Source organism: Erpetoichthys calabaricus, chromosome 9, assembly GCF_900747795.2.
Source record: "Erpetoichthys calabaricus chromosome 9, fErpCal1.3, whole genome shotgun sequence".
Taxonomy (NCBI): domain Eukaryota; kingdom Metazoa; phylum Chordata; class Cladistia; order Polypteriformes; family Polypteridae; genus Erpetoichthys; species Erpetoichthys calabaricus.
This window is the reverse complement of record NC_041402.2, coordinates 14,210,694-14,233,525: the sequence shown is the minus strand read 5'-3', so window position 1 is coordinate 14,233,525 and position 22,832 is coordinate 14,210,694. Positions and strand designations below refer to the sequence as shown.

General features: G+C 40.8%; 1 protein-coding gene across 6 annotated transcripts in view; it reads right to left on the bottom strand.

The window, feature by feature from the left end:
- Positions 1-22,832, bottom strand: part of dennd1a (DENN/MADD domain containing 1A) — a 1,314,459-nt gene that overhangs the window by 47,986 nt on the left and 1,243,641 nt on the right. For all 6 annotated transcript variants that reach the window (XM_051931936.1, XM_051931935.1, XM_028809158.2 and 3 more), the window contains one exon: positions 13,019-13,107. In XM_051931936.1, the coding sequence (XP_051787896.1) occupies positions 13,019-13,107 (89 nt within the window). The remainder of the gene's footprint in view (positions 1-13,018; positions 13,108-22,832) is intronic.

Here is a 22,832-nt window from a genome sequence, read left to right as displayed (position 1 = left end):
ATTTCGACTATTGGTACTTTCGTTTGCTTTTGATTTGAGTATCTTTTATGAGAATAAATCTTTAATTTGATAAGGATCTTGCGTATGCCCTTGTTACTAGCTGGACTTTCACAGTAAATCCCCCTTCTAGTGGGCATTTTTGGTTGTATTTGGAACCGTTGGGACAGAGTTTTCTAAAGGCTAGTCCAATTTTCCTCCCATATCTAAAAGGTCTGGCAGTTGTAAATCGGCCCCATGTGTGTGTGAGGGACACTGGGGCCTGTGATGTACTGGCGCTCCTTCCAGGGTTGTTTCCTCTCTAGGACCCACCCTCCGTGTAAACCTGAATCTGCTAAAAAATGGTTAGACAATCTTATGTTTAAATTTCATGATCATAAAAAAAAAGATCCCATTAGGGCAAGTAAATATTATCATAAGTATTTAGCCATGTGATATGTATTGGCAACCTATTTGTTATACAGACACAAGGCAGAAAAACAAGCACAAAACACAGATTGAATTAAAAACTAAAGGTATAACTTGCGGCTAAAGTGTGATCGTTATGTTAAAATCCCACCGAAACAACACACAAATAAGCTAAACTGTGAATTTCCCCTTGGGATTAATAATCTATCTATCTATCTATCTATCTATCTATCTATCTATCTATCTATCTATCTATCTATCTATCTATCTATCTATCTATCTATCTATCTATCTATCTATCTATCTATCTATCTATCTATCTATCTATCTATCTATCTATCTATCTATCTATCTATCTATCTATCTATCTATCCAGAAAAACTGCAGTACAACTTAATGAATAATCTGGCTGGATGGAAGCCACAAACGTGACATGGTGCTGTGCCCGTAAATCTCTTTATTCGCTCTTTTCATAGCCTAGTGGATTTGCTTCACTTTTCTGAACTGTATTAAATGGATTTGAGAATGTTATGTTGTGCTTCTCTATTGTCTTCAACAGTATGAAAGCCTTCATCCTGTATATTTGCCAGGCAAGGGCTGCAAAGGTGTCATTTTGCCACAAGAGGTCAGTAAAATCCTGCATAATAGGTACAGCAGGGAGCAATACTTGAATTACAGAGAGCTGAGTTTATTGTTCATTTTAAGAATTTTTAAATCACATCATACAATTACAAGCTAAAGAAAGAAAGAAAGCCCCAAATCAAAATTCTCACAAGCTGATCTCTTTGTGTGCTTTCGAACCTGGGAAATCTAGTTCCTTGACCTTTCCAACTCTGTATCTCAAAGGGCGGCAGTAGTAAAGGCTTCCAGTCTTGTCTGCTCAATAATCCCACACACCGACAGGAAGCCCAATAAAGAGCTTAGCGCAGAGCCCGTGTATTAGCTGAGATTTGATTTCACGGACACTGAGAGAAAAATTTCAGCTCCATCTGAAGTCTGCTACACTACAAAACAGCAACGCCACTGCTCACCAAAGCCCATGGACAGAACGGGCCATCCAGGCCTTCAAAAGCGTGTTACTTTAGGAATGACAAAGAGAGTTCTTAACAATAAAGAGGCCAAATAAAAACAGCAAAGTATTTACTTACTAAGGGAGACAAACCCCTCCTTGATTTATCTGAAAAGAGAAACTAGTTCAGCTGGGACTGACTGCAGTTCTCTTAGACATCCACACAAGGGTCTTCGGGGACATTATGTGACACAACAGATACAAACAGTGTTCAGACATTTTATTACGTTGCTGTATTATACTAAAATCATTAATTTTTTTTTTCTTATCAGATAAAACACAATATCCCAGATTGACAAAGTGAAGAGAGGATTTTTTTTGCAAATTTATAAAACATAAAGAAAGCCAAAGTATTCAGACTCCTTGCTCGGTACTTGAAAACCCCTTGGCTGCAATGACAGCTGGGAGTATTCTTGGGTATGACACGGCATTTGGGATCTCCCAAGCTTTGTCAGGTTGGATGGAGACAATGAGAGGCCAGCTATATTCGGGTCTGTCCAGAGATGTTTATTTGAGTACCAGTCTGGGGGTTTGCTCCTCAAGGACAATGCTAGAGTTCTCTCTGCACCACTCTTGTGCCGTCTTTGTTTATTGCTTTGGGCCATTGTGCTATTTGAAGGTGAATCTTTTTGCCCAGTCTAAGGTCCAGTGCACTCTGGTGCAGGTTTTCATTAAGGATATCTCTGTGCTTTGCTCCATTCAGCTTTTGCTCAACCTTGTTAATGTCCCTGGCTGCTGGAAAACAAGCCCACAGTATGATGCTGTCACCACCATGCTTCACGCTGGAATGGTATTGCACAGGTGATGAGCAGTACCTGGTTTCCTCCAGACATGATGTTAATCTTGGTTTCATCAGACCAGAGAATTTAGTTTCTCTGTGGATTGCTGCAGTGATGGCTGTCCATTTTGGAAGTTTCTCCCATTTCCACACAGGTTCTCTGGAGCTCAGCCAGAGTGACCATTGGGGTTCTTAGCCACGTCTGTACCTGGTTTTCTCCAGACATGATGTTAATCTTGGTTTCATCAGACCAGAGAATTTAGTTTCTCTGTGGATTGCTGCAGTGATGGCTGTCCATTTTGGAGGTTTCTCCCATTTACACACAGGTTCTCTGGAGCTCAGCCAGAGTGACCATTGGGGTTCTTAGCCACGTCTGTTACTAATAGCCCTTCTTCTTCCACAATTGCTCAGTTTGGATGGGGCGCCAGCTCTAGACGAATAACCGAGGTTCCCAACACATTCCATTTAAGAATTATGGAGGTCACTGTGTTTTTGTTCTTGTTCAAGGCTGCAACGAGTATTTTTCCAGCCTTTCCAAGATCTGCGCCTCGACACAATCCTGTCTCAAGGCTCTGCAGGCAATTCCTTCAAACTCATGGCTTGGTCTTTACTCAGCAGTGGGACCTTCTACAGACAGGCGTGTGCCTTTACTAGTCATGTCCAATCAACTGAATAGACCACAGGTGAGCTCCAAACACACTGTTGGAAGATCTCAATGATGACCCACAGAATAGGATGCACCTGAGACAAACGTCAACTGTCACAGCAAAGGGTCTGGATACTTGTGCCATTTATGACATTTCAGTTTTTTATTCTTTAATTTATTCTTTAAATTTGCAAAAAATCTTAAATCCTGTTTTCACTTTGTCATTCTGGGTAAGAAATTAATTAAATGATTTTATCACAAGGCTGCAATATAACAAAATGTGAAAAAGAGATGGGCCCTGAATACTTTCTGAATCCACTGTAGTGGATTTCCAAAGATCTGGATGTTGTGTAGAAACACAAAGAGCAGCCCTGCAGTTGGCGTCAAAGAAGTAAACAGGATTATGTGTTTAATTTAGGCCTGAAAATTCTTGAACACCAGCAAGTCTAATAGCTACAATAGTGTGCCCATTTATCTTTTAATTCTCTGACCTGTGCAGATGACGGTCAGTTATTACCTGACACTGTAATTTTTTTAATCAGTGTATATTTTGAAGTAAATTACTTGAAAAGATTACAATCAAAATATTACACTACCATCAATAACATGGTACACAAATAATGGCACTTCAGGACATAGCAGTGCAGTGATTAGTGATGCCACTTCACAGATCTTGTGCCCACTGGTTGTTTCTTTAGTATGTTTCTCCGCTGTCTGGGACAATGTGCAGGGCACCTTAACTGGTAAACTAGCTGAAGTATGAGTGTGTGTGTGAGTGGGCCCTGTGATGGACTGGTTCACTTGTCCAGGACTGCACCCTGCTTGTCCTCAGTAGTGCTCAGGTAAGGCTCTGCACTTCCCAAGGTATTGAACTGGACCATGTGAGTTTGAGAATGATTTAATATGATGCAAATAGTAACAGAACAATTATACTGCAGCCGTTGTGAAATAATATGGTATTCACAAACCCACACAATCAAATTCAGAGTCACTGGCCGTTGTATCATTTGCAATGCAAGAACAACAATGCATTTCTTGAATTGCCCAAAATCACACAAGGAAAGATTGAATAGGTTTTAACAGGACATATTTTTGACAGTCCCCCCCCCCCCCCCCCCCCCTTAACTCTCTAAGAAGAAAAGAAAAAACTCTCAAAACAAAACATTGTATACAAAAAAATGGAAGAAATCTTGGGAAGGGTGATTCAGAGAATGAACCAACTCTGGATCAGGTGCCAGTCCACTGCAGGCATACAAGTCTTCAGACTCCTTCCCTCTTTTCACATTTTGTTATGTTGCGGTGCTGTGCTAAAATCATTTAAATTCAATTTTTCCCTCATCAAACTACGCTCAATACCTGAGAATGGCAAGCAAAAACAAAATTTTAGGAGCTTTTGAAAATGTATTAAAAATAACAAAAAGCTCTGAAATATCCCATTGACATAAGTACTGAGACTCTTTCCTATGCCATCCCATTCTATTGATAACTGCTGAGCTGTGTCCACGCCTTGTCTGAAGTCCACCTGTGGTTAACTCAATTGATTGGATCTGATTAGGAAAGGCACACACCTGTCTGTAGACGGTCCAACAGTTGAGCAAAAATTAAGCCATGAGGTTAAAGGAATGGACTGCGGAGCTTAGAGACAGGATTGAGTCTGGGAAAGGCTACAAGAACTTTCTGCAGCACTGAATGCTACTAAGAGGATGGTGGCTACCATAATTCTTAAACAGAACAAATTTGGAGTGACCATGACTCTTCCTTGGAGCTGACTGCCTGGTCAAACTGAGAAATCAGGGGAGAAGTGTCTTGGTAAGGGAGAGGACCAAGAACCTAATGGTCACTTTGGCTAAACTCCAGAGAAAACTGTGTGGAGATGGGGGAAGCTTCCAGAAAGACAAATGTCATTGCAACACTCTACTAATCTTGGCATTGTGGCTAGACGACACATGAAAAACCAGCATGGAGTTTGTAAAAAGTCTCCTAAAGGACTCTTAGGGTGAGAAAAATGTGATTCTCTGGTCCAATGAAGCAAGGATTGAACTGTTTGGCCTCCGTTCTGTGTGTTATGTCTGGAGGAATCCAGTCATGCACAACCCCATTCCAACGGTGAAGCAAAGTGGTGGCAGCATCATGTTGTGGGGTTGTTTTTCAGCAGCAGGGAATGGGAGACTAGACAGGGTTTCAAGAAAGTAGAACAGAGTAAAGTGCAGAGATGATCCTTAATGAAAACCTGCAGCGGAACACTCTGGACCTCTGACTGGGCTCAATTACCTTAAATACAAAGGAAAGACAATGCAAGGAGTGAAAAGTCTCGAGTGGCCCAGCCAGAGTCCAGAGTTGAACGCAATCGTCCTGAAAGGTGCTGTCCACCGTTGGTCTCCACCCAGCCTTACCATCTGAGGGGTTGTTAACAGAATCCAGGTGTGCGATGCTTGTTGTGTAAGAGTCAAGAAGACTCCAGGCTGGAATTGCTGCAAAAGGGGCTTCAACCAAGTACTGGGTGAATGGTCTGAACACTTGTGAAATACTGGATTTCATTTTTTTTTTAAAATTTTTTAATCAATCTAAAATTCTGTTTTTGCTTTGATGTTTTCTTCTATTGAGTGTTGCTTGATGAGGAAAAACATGAATTTAAATGATTTTAGCATAAGCCTGGAACATAACAAAATGTGTAAAAAGTGAAGGGGTTTCAATACTTTCTGAAGGCACCGTACATCAGACTGCCAATTAATTGAACATGCACATCAAAAGGAATGTGAGAAGACATCTAGAGGAGCAGAGTGAGAGGGGTCTGAGTAGGCCCAGGTACAGCCTGCAGACTCCAAACAGACGTCCCATGACTGGACATGGGATTCAAAACAAGCCTCTGGGTCTGTAAGTTAGCAGTGCTCTTAACAAGTAGCCATGTGCTGTGCTCTGAATAGGAGGAGGACGAGGAGGTTGGGAGCATGTTCTGATTACAGCGTGTTGCTGCACCCACCACATGGCAAACCACCCGGAATGAGATCCAAGTGCAGCTGTGCAACGGGTGACACCTCAGCACCACACTGAACAGTGTGAGTTTTTTTTTTTTTTTTTTTTTTTTTTTTACAGTGTCTGGAGTCAGTCCTGGGGATGACGTTAAACTGCATCCGGCCCTGCAAGTGGTCCTCCAGCTTTCAGGGAACTCATGAGGGTTGGTGGCAGGACTGGCACTTAAGCCACCATAAAAAAAAACCTCACACAGCTCCGAGACGATAGAAAGGACCCCTTTTTGCTCTCCGCGGGAGTAGCTCTGCTGCAGCAGCCCATAGGAAGGCTGCTCACATCATGAAGGGGATGGGGGAAAGCCCTCGGGAGACCCATTCCTGGAAGAGTCGAAACCGTTGGAGAGCCAATGGGGTCAGGTCTGTTGGGGATTGGAAATGGCATGGTGCTAAGGCGTCGCCCGCTGCACGGCAGCACTCAGGTCCCAATTTGGGGCGGCCCATACGGGTGGGCACATGGAACGTCTTGTCTCTCCGGTAAGATGATGATCTTCCTCTGCTGTCAGAGGAGCTGTGTAATCTCTGCATTTCAGTGGCAGCACTCTCTGAGGTGTGCAGACCGGGGACTGGCCAGATCTCTGTAGGTGGATACACCTTTTATTGGTCTGGTCTGTCTGATGGCTGTCATACTCGGGGAGTAGCTGTTGCTGTAGTGGATTGGCTTCTTCCGATGGTGTCCAATGTCACTCTTTTCAATGAGCGTATTATGAGACTCAGATTACGGCACTCTCTGGGTGCCTTGTTTGTTGTCTCATTGTATGCTCTGACCACAGTGAGTGATGTCTCGGTGAGGGAGACATTTTATTCGCAGCTTCGCTTGGTGGTTGATGGGTGCCCATGAGGTGACACTCCTCTGGTCATGGGTGACTTTAATGCAGCCACGGGCATTGACAGGGCTGGCTATGACGATTGTCTCGGTCCCCATGGGTCTGGTGACCGAGGTGAAAGTGGCTGCATGTTCCTAGACTTTGCAAAAGGTCAGGGGCTGCGAATCACTGGATCCTGGTTTCAGCGCCCTGAACCGCATCTTTGGACTTGGTACTCCAATACTGGTGGTGCGGTGAAGGAGATCAATGACATTCTCGTGGGCAGACACTGGAGGCTCTTGCAAAACTGCAGGGTCTACAGAAGTGCCCGGTTTGTGAATTTTGACCACAGACTTGTTGTTGCTACTCTTAGGATTCAGCTTAGGTCCAGTAGGTTACCATCTACTAGGAAAATGAGCCGGGACTTGGCCAGACTCCAAGACCAGGCTGTTTCTAATGAGTTTGCATGCAGTTTGTGTGAGGAACTTGCAGATTTGGGTTTGTCTGCTGATCCTAATGTGATGTGGGAGACCTTCTATGACAAGACCCTGAAGGTTGCTGAGGGTTGTGTTGGTGTTACCGGTGTTCCCAGAAGAAGGTGTTTCATCTCGCAGGGCACCCTAGATATTATTGAGAGGAGTCGCAGCGCATGGCTCAATGGCAACTCTGGTCTGTACCGGGAACTGAGAAGGACGGCTGCAAGGGCTCTGAGGGCAGATAAAGAGGTGTTTGTCAGAGGAATTTGTGAGCAAGTGACACACCATCTGTGGTCTAGCGACCCATGTCCTGCTTACAGAGGAATCGAAGCATTACGCACATCCGAATCTGTTCCTCGGAGAGTCGCAGTCATGGCAGCTGATGGAACGGTCCTTGCGGCTAGGACGTTGGATATCTCTGTCCACAGTTCTTGAGGCTGATCCTCCAATTAGCTGTGAACCCCCCAGTCTCACTAAGATTGCACAGGTGGTAAACCAGCAGGGGGGGAAAGGCTGCAGGGATCTGTGGTATCCGGGGTGAACTTCTCCAGGCTGGTGGTAAGGCTGTCCTCCTGGCATTGCAAGCAATCTGCTTCCATTTGGGAGACTGGCATCATCCCAACTGACTGGAAAACAGGACTTGTTGTCCCTATCTGGAAAGGGAAGGGTGATCGCCTGGATTGCAGCAACTACAGGGGGATAACACTGCTCTTGGTGCCGGTTAAGGTCCTTGCTAGGGTCGTACTCAATAGGATCCGTGATCACTTGCTCACCTACCAGTGACCAGAACATTCTGGGTTTACGCCTAAGAAGTCTACCATTGATTGCATCCTGGCACTGAGGGTTCTCATGGAGCGCAAACGTGAATACTGGCAGAGTTTCTTTGCAGCCTTTGTTGATATTCATAAAGCGTTCAACTCAGTTGCCCTGTGGGACATCCTGAGGGTTCACAGGATCCCCTTGAGGATGCTGAATATCATAGCCGGCCTGTACTGTGAGTGCTGTGCAGAGTGGAGCCAGAACCTCTGCGTTCTTCCCAGTTGATTCTGGAGTTCGTCAGGGGTGTGTTCTGCTCCTACTCTGTTCAATGTTCGTATGGACTGGGTGTTGGGCAGGGTCGTGGCGTCCAGCGACTGTGGGGCATCTGTTGATGAAGAAAAATTCACAGATCTTGACTTTGCTGACGATGCTGTGATCTTCACGGAGTCAATGGAGGCTCTGATCAGGGCACTCGAGAGACTGAGCGAGGAGTCTGAGGCTGAGTCTGGGCTTGTGAGTGTTCTGATAAAAACCAAGAACCAGGCCTCTTGGGCACAGCCATCAGCAGTGTGTCTGTTTGCGGAAAGAGTGTCGACCTGGCAGGTTACGGGCCTTGCTCAGGGGCCTAATGGAGCAGAGTCTCTTCTGGCATTTATGGGATTCGAACCGGCAACTGGCATAGATCCCTAGCCTCAGAGCCACCACTTCACCCTTTGAATAGCAGTAGAAAAAAAAAAGATGGTGGTAGAATCTCTGACATTCATCCAGTTAGAAAAATTTGAGGTGGTCTGGGCATAAAAGCACTGAAACAAGAATTGGGCTACAGTCACTGAAGTCGTATACTGCACAGACACAGGTCCTTTGGTGTTGGTGGAACATTTTTGTGTACTGTATGTTACCATACCATACCATACCATTTTTATTTGTTAAGCGCTTAAAAACACAGCATTACAACTGACCGAAGCGCTGTACAGTTAAAACAAGCAAGACTAAAAGCAAAATATTAAAAACAAACATTAAGAGAGAATTAAAACAGACACTAAAAAACAGGTCAGGGGACCCAATAAAACAGAGAAATAGCAAAAAGCAAGTGGAAATAAGACAGGTTAAGAATTAAAAGCCAATGTGAAGAAGTGAGTTTTTAGGTGTGATTTGAATGTGGCGACTGAAGCGGCTTGCCTAACCACTAAAGGTAAGGAGTTCCAGAGCCTAGGTGCACAGACAGAAAAAGCCCTTTCACCACGAGCTTTAAAATGTGCCTTGGGAACGGTTAGGAGCAGCTGATCTGCGGATCTAAGAACACGAGGGGGATTGTGACGATGGAGCAAGACACTCAAGTAGGCAGGGGCTAAACCATTTAGTGCCTTATAGGTTAAGAGGAGTATCTTAAAATCAATTCTGAAGCTAACCGGCAGTTCTACGAGTTTATACTCGTGTGTTCTATCAAGTGTGCTCTTTTATGCAGTAGTATGTCAGGGTAGTAGTATTAGTATGACCTCTTAGGCACGGCCATCAGCAGCGTGTCTGTTTGCGGAAAGAGTGTTGACCTCGTCAAGAGGTTTACTTACTTCGGCAGTGACATTCATGTCTCTGGTGACTCTTCCTATGAAGTCAGTAGACAGACTGGGAGAGCATGAGGGTCATGAGATCATTGGAAAGGGGTGTGTAGCGCTCCAGATATCAATGCAAAAGGACGAAGGTCCAAGTCTTTAGAGTCCTGGTGCTTCCTGTCTTGCTATACGGCTGAGAGACATGGACGCTATCCAGTGACCTGAGATAAAGTCTGGGCTCCTTTGTTACTGTGTGTCTTTGGAGAATCCTTGGGTACCGTTGGTTTGACTTTGTGTCAAATGAGTGGTTGCTCACAGAGTCCCGAATGAGGCACATTTCCTGCATTGTGAGGGAGCGTCATTTATGGCACTACAGCCATGTGGCGCAATTCCCTGAGGGTGATTTGGCTTGCAGGATCCTCATTGTTGAGGACCCGAGTGGCTGACCCACGTAACTCCTGGCTGAGGCAGATAGAGGGTCAATTCTGGAGGGTGAGATGTAACCGCGTGTCTGCCTGGGGGGGTGTTGTGGGGGATGTGTTGCCAACCAGGATTCCAAGCCGTTTTGTTGTGCGGTAACGTGCTGTACCAGTGCATGCTCCCCAACCTGACCTCAATATATTAATCTAGAAAAGGTGTCTCTATTCAGGGTACTCACCTGGGCTCTCTGGTGGAAGGAAAACAGACAGAAAGAAGTTGGCCAAACTGCTGACTATAATGAAGAATGACTCACATCCTCTTCTGGACTCCACAGCTGTGCACTAGGAGCAGCTCATTCTTACCAACTGCCATTTGATGTTATAACTTTGCCTTTGGCTAGACTATGAGAAGTTAAGATTAATTTGATTACACTTGCATTTATTTATTGGCCAGGATAAGTAAGGGTTACTCTGACACTGAAAAAATTATAAAGGTTGAAGATGTAACATTTTGGCTAAAGACCATACACACCCGATGAAGGCTGCACAGCTGAAATGTTATTTCACCAACCTTTTACTTTTTCAGTATCTAAATAAACTATATTTTTTTCCACTTTTTGTACGCTATTTACTTTATACACTAACTCTACATTACTGTTTAGGCCTTCATCACCAGTTATAATTCATTCATTATCCTAACTCAATGTGTAAAATATACCACTTCACCAAAATCTTTAAAATTTGCTGAATCAGCACATCAGGTTAATTGAGTTGCTCCAGGTCAGCCACAGCCATGGACCTTATGGCCACACCAATTACAGTACCTGTCAGATTGAACACCTGTTACCTCTGGAGCCATGCCCCCACACACAGCCAGTCAACAAGAACCAAATTAATGGAGGGTAACAATTAAGATTGTGGGTCCCACACACTCCACACAACCTGCAGAGCACCTTCAGCACAGGCCTAATCCTACTATTGTGCTCCAGGGGGCGCATCCAGAGGGCCTTCTTACCAGCTTCCATTAGTTACTACAACACATCCTCTGTCTGCAGAAGGTTTTTGCAATTTTAATGTTATTAATAATAGAATTTTTTATTTATTTACTTTACCCTTTTATCTTGAGTTTATTCTGTGTGGATATTTCTAGTTTTTTTTTTTTTTAGTACTGCTGCATCTTCTTGAGATAAATAAAAAATAAATAAAATAGGTAAGGTATAGCTTGGTATGGTATGTACACTATCTGCTACAGAACCTTTTGTATCTGTCCATTGTAGTATTTTTCATATTTATTAATCTGTTTGATATTATGCCCTTCATATCCATCTATTAAAGACCCTTTTAAAACTGCCTGTCTTAGTCCCTTACTGCCTCTTACTTACATCTATTTATCTATTATAGGGGCCATAATTTCTATATATCCAGATTAAATGTTTTTTTTTATTCTTATAGCTATACTTATGTTTAATTCTGTTGCTTGTAGAGATGCTGTGAATTTCCCCTTGGGATTAATAAAGTATCTATCTATCTATCTAATTTTTTTTATTGGCGCAAGTAAAAGTTGGGAGATATGTCAATGGAATTAGAACACATCAACTTTAATTGCTGTTCTTTCTACGCATCCATCTGTCTGTCTGTAAAATTACAGTATGTATTTTAAATAATTATTGTTTAAAATGGTGCCAGAGAGTGGAGTGGTGTTGCATGTTGGCCAAAGAATCTCACTGTTTCTTGTATTATTATAACTAGTACCACTGTCTACATGTTCAGTATGTAACTATAGGCATGTGACCACTAATGGGGGATCCTTAAATATTTTCTCCTTGAACAGAAGAGGAAAGGAGCATCTTTAGGATTCTCTGCTCACTCCATAGAGCAATCAGTGCAAGGAGATGCAGCGCCTTTTGTCCAGTGCCATGGCTATCTATCTATTGTATAGTGCCTCTCACATCTATCTATCTATCTATCTATCTATCTATCTATCTATCTATCTATCTATCTATCTATCTATCTATCTATCTATCTATTATAAAGTGCCTTTCATATCTATATCTATCTATCGATCTGCTATATAGTGCCTTTCATATCTATCTATCTATCTATCTATCTATCTATCTATCTATCTATCTATCTATCTATCTATCTATCTATCTATCTATCTATCTATCTATCTATCTATCTATCTATCTGCTATATAGTGCCTTTCATATCTATCTATCTATCTACTGAATTGTTATTTTGTTCATTGTTAAAGGCAATTATTCTTCTTTGTACTAATCTTGAGTGTGTGTGTACTTAAGGTAACATTAGTTTTCAGTTGTTTCGTGCTTATTTTTTAAGTCTGTGTAGCAATGCTTTGTATTTTGTACTTACTTGCTATAAACAAATTTCCCTTGGGGATAATAAAGTCTACCTAACCTACTGTATCTATCTATCTATCTGTTATAGCGCCTTTCTGATCTATCTACCTTTGCACCTTTCATATTTAACTACCTGCCTACTATAGGGCCTTTCATATCTAACAATCTATCCAGCTATTACAGAGCCCTTTCTTTCTTTCTTTCTTTCTTTCTTTCTTTCTTTCTTTCTTTCTTTCTTTCTTTCTTTCTTTCTTTCTTTCTTTCTTTCTTTCTTTCTTTCTTTCTTTCGTTCTTTGTCTGTCTGTCTTTCAAAGCTATCTATTATAAAGCCTTTAGAATATATTGCATTTCTCTGTCTATTACAGTGCCTTTCATATCTATTTACCTATCCACCTTATAACTCTATTTGTATTTATCACACCAGCTTCATGATAACCTTGCAGAACACATGTATTTAAATAATTCAGACTACAGTAAAAGCTGAATAAGTCACTCATTTCGATGATGGATCTTTCTGAACTGACAGGACATTTGGTATCATTTTTTGTATGTACATACTAGGGTGCAGCGCTCTTGCCATGTTCTCTCAGTTTCTAATTATTGAATTAAAGGATTAATGCTGTATTCCACTTAAACAAGCGCACCAAACCCCCCCAGTACTGCTACCACTCCACGTCGCCTCCAACACAAACCATTAAAAAAAGTCCAATTAAAAAAAGCTTACTGTTCAGGACTCGACACTGACGTCCTACGCCCATCCACTGCCACATTGCTCCTGGGTCTCTTCACCACTGGAGGTCGAGGAGGGCGGGCCTGAAAAGATCAGAGGGAACAAAAAAACACAAAGGAACAATGCTCATTATGGACAGAAGCAAAATTTACAAGTCATCCTGTAGGGAACACATCAGGCTGTTAGGGGAAGGTTTAGGGAATTGTGAGAAATCCGAACATTATGTATAGTAGTGATGATTCAAACACAACAGAAAACTAGTGTGTGTGTGTGTGTATGCTTGGTAAAGGGAGGGCTTGGAGAGGCAAACAGAACATTCATAGGAAAGAGAAAAAGAAAGATTTGTCAGGTTTGACGGATAGAATTGTACAGCGCCTCTCATGTACAATATACTGGTCAAAGTGCTGAACAAAACAAAAAAACATCAAATAACCAACGAGATTTATATGGTTTTAAGTCTACAAATCTGCTTAGAGGGTGAACTGCCTTTAACTTCGTTGACAAGTTTATTTTGTCAATTAATGTGACCCTTGGAGAGACTATTTAGGTCAGGATCTGAACATCTGCTGGATTTTAGACTTGCTAGTACAGTGCAAAAAGTATAGGCACCCCTTTGAGGTTGCATGATAATTTGCTCAGTCTTTATAACAGAAGATCACAGCAATATGCCATTTTTTTATTAGGGAAATGTAGACTAGGGCAGGGGTCCCCAACCCCCGGGCCGTAGCCGTCTGACAGCCGGGCCGCGAGAGAACTGCCGGCAACGGCGACTCACTCAGACTTTTCAGAACGCTTGGCGGGCGGGGCTTTGCAGCGGTGCAGAGAGAGGAGAGAGACCGAGGTGAGAGACTATTACAACAAAGTATTTTTATGGTCCCGACAGTTTCCCCATATGACATGAGTCTATAGAAATCACGTTACTACGAAGTACATTCAACAGATGCTTTCATTACAACAAAGTGACCTTGAAATGCTTGAATGAATCATCCACAGAGCAGTTAGATCTGTGGTCGCAGCAAGTTGTGCACGTTTGCACAACGATCCCCAAACAGAAACAATGTAAAAAAAAATTCTTTCTTCGAACTTTCCTCGTACTGTTTTTTTTTTTTTTTTTTTTTTGCTGTTTTTGTTGTCTGTGGTTTTCAGTGATACCTTTTGCTTATTGCTTGTCAACATTTGAAAAACATCCATTGGAATTTAACTCATTGTCACCCTCCTATAGAAACGGCAGACACGACAAAAAGATAGCAGTGTTAATGTTTGTGATGTGCAATCTGTTGGATTGGCAAATGTAAAGCATATGTCTTTGTTATATGCAAAAAAAGAAGAAAAATCTCGGGTTGCAAACGTATGCGAACTGCTTAATAATTTAATAATAATAGAAATGTTATGTAAATTGTGTATAAAACTGCACAACCCATCCCCCCACCGGTCCGTGGAAAAATTTGCATCTAATGGTCCTTGCTGTCAAAAAGGTTGGGGACCACTGGACTAGGGGATGTTTATCAGACCAAAAGTCTCAGTGTAACATTACAGTAATCCCTTGCTATATTGCGCTTCGACTTTCGTGGCTTCACTCTATCGCGGATTTTATATGTAAGAATTTTTAAATATATATCGCGGATTTTTCGCTGGTTCGTGGGTTTCAGTGGACAATGGGTCTTTTAATTTCTGGTACATGCTTCCTCAGTTGGTTTGCCCAGTTAATTTCATACAAGAATATTAAATAAACTCCTCAAATATATTGTGAGCAGGGGGGCTGTTTGCACCCCTAGAGGATACGGCCGCTCCTCAAAAAACGCTGAAAGACTACCATCACATTGCTCCCTTCCTTGCTGGGCTTATTTGTGGCTGCTTTGTCAAGCGATATGCTTCCCGCACGGTGCTTCACATACTTAAAAGCCCAAACAGCGCCTATCAGTTTTTGATTGTTTGCTTTTCTCTCCTTCTCTCTCTGACATTCTCTGCTCCTGACGCGCACTCCTTTGAAGAAGAAGATATGTTTGCATTCTTTTAATTGTGAGACGGAACTGTCATCTCTGTCTTGTCATGGAGCACAGTTTAAACTTTTGAAAAAGAGACAAATGTTTGTTTGCAGTGTTTGAATAAAGTTCCTGTCTCTCTACAACCTCCTGTGTTTCTGTGCAAATCTGTGACCCAAGCATGACAATATACCATATTTTTCGCACCATAAGACACACTTTTTTTCCCCCAAAAGAAGGTTGGAAATGTCTGTGCGTCTTATGGAGCGAATATTGCGTCACAGACCATGATGTGTATTACCTGACAAAAGTCGACATCCAGGGGTAGAGGGCGACAAAACTCACTGTTACGTTGCAGGCATTCCCTCTGTGCTTGGAGGAATGTTAGACTCATTGACTCGGCATCTAATCGTTGCGTGTGCGTGAGTTGCGAAATGTAAACAAATATAAGCAAAGGCAAGATAGCATCTACATCTCATGAGGGAGCGAAGCGAGTGCAGAAAACAAAATACTCAGCAGAGGATGTTTTGCGCATTATCACTGAGTCGGACTCTGGACTCGACAGATTACCAGCCGCTGGACTACTTCAGGCTGTTCTTTCCTGAAGCTGCCTTTCAGCTACTGTCAGACGAGACAAACAGGTATGCAGAGCAATTTTTTGAATCAAGGGCTGTGCTTGCACCGCATTCTCGTTTTTCAAACTGGAAACCCACAACAAAACACGAGATGAAGGGCTTTGTGGCATTACAAATATAGATGGGACTAGACTGGTGATATAACTTTAGGGAGCATTGGTCCAAACGTGCTTTGTCCCCTGGTGGCTTTGGACAGGTTATGCCGCGTGATGATAGGTACGTGCTCCTGCAAAGTGAATGTGAGCAACTGAGCTTAATAAATTCTAACACTAGCGATGAGGAGTTCTTGGGGTTTCCATAAAACTAGAAGAGTGCTTGAACCTTAAAGTCTCTCCTTATTTGTTAATGACAGTGATGATGTTTCTTAATACTGCTGTTGAAGTTACATGGTTGAAATATTATTCTGCTACATTTTATTAAACATATTAGTGCACCATTTGGTTCAGAATATTTTTTTTCTTGTTTTCCTCCTCTAAACCTAGGTGCGTCTAATGGTCAGGTGCGTCTTATGGTGCAAAAAATACGGTAAAAGTAACCATATAATAATATGGTTTTTACTTCGTGGATTTTCACCTTTCGCGGGGGTTGGGGTTCTGCAACGCAACCCCCCCGATGGTGGAGGGATTACTGTATTGAGTTGTAAGAAATAAAATAAAATGTAAAAAATGGGATGTGCTAAAGTTTTGGCACCCTTTTAATTGCATTAATTTAAAGACCTGTAGTCATTTAATGCTGACCGGTTGTAGCACAAAATTGCTTTGATTAGCTCATTAGACTTTAAACTACAAAGACAGATGCAACCAATCACGAAAAAGGTTATTTAATATAGGTAACTGCTAGTTGTGCTTGTCACTGGTTCTCACTTAGAGAGTGGCAACATGAGAACCTCTAAAGAAGTCTCTACTGACCTAAAAACTAAGATAATTTGTCGTTATGAATTAGGAGAAGGGTACAAGAAATTACCACAAAAGTTTGGACTGTCTGTCTTCACAGTCAGAAATGTAGTTAGGAAATGGAAGGCAACAGGAAGACTTTTTGTGAAGGAAAGATGTGGTAGGCCAAGAAAAATATCTGAAAGGCATAGCCTAAGGCTGGTTAGAATGGTCACAGACAAACCACAGACCACCTCCAGAGAGCTACAAGAACATCTAGCTGCCTAGAGTGTCATTGTAGATCGTTGCATCAGTCCAGGTCACTTTGGGTGTTGCGCAAAAAGCCATTTCTGAGTACTCGCCACAAAAGTGTATCTGGACAAGCAAGAAACATTTTGGGAAAAAATACTATGGACAGATGAGACTAAGCTAGAATTATTTGGTCACAACCAGGCGGTACACATGGGTAAAAAAACACACAGCCTTCCAAGGAGGAGAACTTGCTGCCTTTTGTAAAATTTGGTGGAAGGGTCCATCATGTTATGGGGTTGTGTGGCTAGCACAAGTACTGGAAACCTTGTTAAAGTTGAGGGCCGCATGGATTCCTCCCCGTATCAGATTCTTGACAAGAATGTTTAGGAGTCAGTCACAAAATTGAAGTTACACTGGAGTTGGATGTTTCAGCAAGACAATGATCCAAAGCACCGTTCAAAATCTACCAAGGAATTCATGCAGAGGCACAAGTACAATGTTCTAAAATGGCCATCCCAGTCCCCAGACCTGAACATCATTGAAAATGTATGGATTGGTTTGAAGCAGGCTGTCCATGCTCGCAAGCCATTAAACCTGACTGAACTGGAGGCACTGTACATGGAAGAAGGGTCCAAAATACCACAAGCCAGAATTCAGGGACTTTGTGAATTTCCCCTTGGGATTAATAAAGTATCTATCTATCTATCTATCTATCTATCTATCTAGTCAGTGGCTATAGGAGGCATCTATAGGCTGTTATTTCAGCAAAAGGAGATTCTACTCAATATTGATGGGATTATTCCTTTGAGGTGCCCAAATTTATGCACCTGCCTATTTTTGTGTAAATGCACATTAAATTGGTTCTGTTGACGATACTGACACTACTGAAATGTTCCTGTTTCCATAAAGTACAAAATAGATTAAAATGAAGTTGCTGCCTCAAAAGCTTAGCAAGTTATAAATTGATACAGTGATTTTTATCAGGGGTGCCAAACTTTTACATAGTACTGTAGTTTGCGCTTTCCACATCTGCTCAGTAGTGTGAGCCAGGGTTCCATCTAAGCCTTAGCACTCTTAGTCCGCAGTGGTCCTTATTCCCAAACACACCTTTATCACGAGGTAATAGTGGGAGTATTACTATCACGTCTACACCGTCTCAAAAACATGTAGAAGGTCACCACTCTCCAGCGTAATGACAAACTTCATTTTACTGAAAATGCCAATAACTGACTATCCATTTATCCAAATATATTAGTAGCTTCCGAAGGTGTTGGTCATAAAGTCTTTTTTATTATTAAGGCATTCTTCTTTTTAAGCCTGCATATGCTGGGTTCAAGTCCAAGTGTCTGTTAATGGCATTTTCATTAGACAGCCACGATTGAGGCAGCTCTCTGGCGCTCTTAGTATTGGCCCTCAATTTTACTTTCACAGTGTCCCAGTTAAACATGTGTCAAGTGGAACTTGTATGTGTGTAAATCACAGACCGTGGGTCTTCCCTTCTGACAGCACTCCGATGTTCCTGTTTACGTGTTGACTTTATGACCAACACCTTCCGAACCCCACCTTATTAACCCACACCCCCTTTTACAACCTCCCCCCCTCCATCCCCACCTATATATTGCCTTTGATTCCTGTGTGTCTAATCATTATCCTCTGATGAAGACAACTAACAGGTTGTCAAAAGCTTAGGAATAAAAAGTACTTTATGACACATGACTCATTTCCCCCTTTATGGATCTCTAGCTGAGTGCCAACTTTAAAATTTTCGTGTTGACACATAAAACCATAAACAACGTAAACCCCAGCTCTCCTACAGAGCATGCAATGGGATTACAAGATGCAGGCCCCAAGATAAATACAACCACCGGAGACACATAAGCCACCATCTATGAGGCACCCAAACTCAGGAAGTCTGCTAAACATATCAGGTGCCCAGTTTGTCTTTACTTTTAAATTAAAGATGAAGGCTTATTGTGTTTACCTAGGACATCTACAGTGCTGTTATTCATTGTGACTGGCTCTTACTAAATCTATCCGATTCTCTTTTTTACATCTTTCCCCTGCTACTCTAATCACAATATGCTTTTGGACCTGACAATGAGGCCGAAGATATGATACTATGTCATCACCAATGATAGACCACTTATGTATTCTGTATGCTGCCAATTTCATTGGCATATTACCCTGTGTATTGCTCCAAGTGGGCTTACATGGCCCCTTGACCATTGTCAGTATATGGAGACACTTCTGAGGTCCGGTGCTGTTTTCTAACCACTCGGGTCTGCTGATGAATGGCATCTAGTGATGTGGCATCAAATCGTTATTCAGACCCTTTCTGTGTATCTCCAAGCTGGTGGAACAGATTTCGCCCCTCTATTTGAAATCCTAAACCCATCTCAGTGTGTTTAAAAAGCATTTGAAGACCCTCTTGTTCAGTTACTTTCTGTCTAATTGATATTAGACGTTAGGTTTTATTAAATAGGAATATTAAGTCACTTATATTTAGCAATTTTAATACCCTTGTCCTGTAACAATTGTTCACAGTCAGTCAGTCCCCCAGACATGATTATGTTGACCTTTTTTTTTTTTTTTTTTAATGACTGAATAAAATTGTCTAAGAAAATTAATGTAAAAGTAGTTAGATTTTACCCTGCCTCCTTCCAAATGATTTTATGTCCCAGAGTTTTATTTTCTATACAATCTACTGCATGTAAACTAGAATTTAGTTTTCACATCTTCTTTGCCAGCACACCTTACGGTTTTCTCATTAATATACTGTATATATTTAAGAAGAACAACATTCTTCTAAAATATCTGTTTATTGCAAATATGGTAGTTATATTATGCACTGGTGAGGCTTTGCCTGGAGTTCTGCATGCAGTTTTGGCCTCCTGACTACAACAAAGATGTCACAGTGCAAGAAAAAGTCCAGAGAAGAACAACTCGGGGACTGAGAGGCACGAGCCTGGAGGAAACATTCGATGAGTTTAATGTTTCCAGGTTAAGCAAACAGAGATTAAGTGAGAACATGAATTATGAAAGGAATGAGCGTAGTGGATCAAGACTGTTACATTAAAATGAGTTCATCAAGAACACAGGGGCACAGTTGGAAACTTGTTAAAGGTAAATTTCACACGAACATTAGGAAGTTTTTCTTCACATTGAGAACCACAGACACTTGGAATAAGTGACCACATAGTGTGGCAGACAGGAGGACTTCAAAACACGACTTGATGTTATTGTGGCGGAACTAAGTGGACAGGACTGGCGAGCTTTGTTGGGCTGAATGGCCTGCTTTCGTCACAAATTGCCTAATGTATGTATTTATTGTATTAACATATCAATATTAGTTTGTATTTTACTAAAACAACATTTGTCTATATGCGCATTGGTCTGTAAAAGTGACGCAGATAAGAGTAACATAGACAAGAGAGATATTAAAAGCAGTTTATCAGATAGACAGATATGAATCGTGGTATAGATAGATAGATAGATAGATAGATAGATAGATAGATAGATAGATAGATAGATAGATAGATAGATAGATAGATAGGAAAGGCACTATAAAGTAGACAGATAGATAGATAGATATGAAAGGCACTATACAGCAGATAGATAGATAGATAGATAGATAGATAGATAGATAGATATGAAAGGCACTATACGATAGATATATAGATAGATAGATAGATAGATAGATAGATAGATAGATAGATAGATAGATATGAAAGGCACTTTATAATAGATAGATAGATAGATAGATAGATAGATAGATAGATAGATAGATAGATATGAAAGGCACTATACGATAGATATATAGATAGATAGATATGAAAGGCACTTTATAATAGATAGATAGATAGATAGATAGATAGATAGATAGATGAAAGGCACTATATAATAGATAGATAGATGTGAAAGGCACTATATAGCAGATAGAGATAGATAGATAGATAGATAGATAGATAGATAGATAGATAGATAGATAGATAGATAGATAGATATGAAAGGCACTTTATAATAGATAGATTGATAGATAGATATGAAAGGGACTATATAATAGATAGATAGATAGATAGATAGATAGATAGATAGATAGATAGATAGATAGATATGAAAGGCACTTTATAATAGATAGATTGATAGATAGATATGAAAGGGACTATATAATAGATAGATAGATAGATAGATAGATAGATAGATAGATAGATAGATAGATAGATAGATAGATAGATAGATAGATAGATAGATACTTTATTAATCCAAATGGGTATTTATGAGACAGATAGATAGATGTAAAAGACACTACATAATGGATATCCACTTCTTTTCAAAGAAATATTTAAGGAACTCATCTCTTAATTTTCCCCTTAGTGGTCACACACTCAGCTGTGTGAAAGATAGATAGATAGATAGATAGATAGATAGATAGATAGATAGATAGGAAAGGCACTATAAAGTAGACAGATAGATAGATAGATATGAAAGGCACTATACAGCAGATAGATAGATAGATAGATATGAAAGGCACTTTATAATAGATAGATAGATAGATAGATAGATGTGAAAGGCACTATATAGCAGATAGAGATAGATAGATAGATAGATAGATAGATAGATAGATAGATAGATAGATAGATAGATAGATAGATATGAAAGGCACTTTATGATAGATAGATAGATAGATAGATAGATAGATAGATATGAAAGGCACTATACGATAGATATATAGATAGATACATAGATAGATAGATAGATAGATAGATAGATAGATAGATATGAAAGGCACTTTATAATAGATAGATAGATAGATAGATAGATAGATAGATAGATAGATAGATATGAAAGGTACTAGATAGATAGATAGATAGATAGATAGATAGATAGATAGATAGATAGATAGATAGATAGATAGATAGATAGATAGATAGATAGATAGATAGATAGCCATGGCACTGGACAAAAGGCGCTGCATCTCCTTGCACTGATTGCTCTATGGAGTGAGCAGAGAATCCTAAAGATGCTCCTTTCCTCTTCTGTTCAAGGAGAAAATATTTAAGGACCCCCCATTAGTGGTCACATGCCTATAGTTACATACTGAACATGTAGACAGTGGTACTAGTTATAATAATACAAGAAACAGTGAGATTCTTCGGCCAACATGCAACACCACTCCACTCTCTGGCACCATCTTAAACAATAATTATTTGAAATACATACTGTAATTTTACAGACAGACAGATTTACATTTTACAACATTTATTTATATAGCACATTTTCATACAAAAAGTAGCTCAAAGTGCTTTACATAATGAAGAAAAATAAAATGGATGCATAGAAAGAACAGCAATTAAAGTTGATGTGTTCTAATTCCATTAACATATCTCCCAACTTTTATTTGCGCCAATAAAAAAAATTTTATTGGAAAGAATATGGGAAGCCTCAAAGATCCTGTAATCTTCGATGTCATTTTTTAAATAAAGGAAAAAACAAAATACAATTTCACAAGACCTCAAATTTGAGCATCTTAAGGATAAATTTTAAAGTAAATGGCTCAGGAGCATGTACAGAAAAAGACACAAACTTACTTCACTGCATAGAGAAAGGACCAGAGTAATTATGAAATAAACTGAAATGAGCTGAGGTTATGAAACGTCGCTGGCCGCACTTCTCAGAGGTCATGAACTCACAACGAATATGAAACCAAAAAAAAAAAAAAAAAAAGCAAAGCCCTTGGTGACCTATAAAGGTACTGGACTGGATTGCGAACCCAGGACCAAGGGATGGAAGGGGGGATTAAGTTTTATGGCAAGTTTGTCTGAACTTTCAACAGGGTAAAACAGAACAGAAAAAGAACAACAGAGCTAATTAGAGGAGCTGAGCTGTCAGAACACAGCCGAATGGCTCAGTGCCAACAAACAAAAGAAGCAGCCTGGCAATCACTGGGATCGATGGAGAAGACTGCTTCATTAAGGGATGATAGAATGAAGTTTGGGGGGGGGTGTGTGTGTGTGTGTGTGTAGGGGGGGCAAAGGAAAGAAAGGCTGTTTAATTAAGCCTGAGCTGG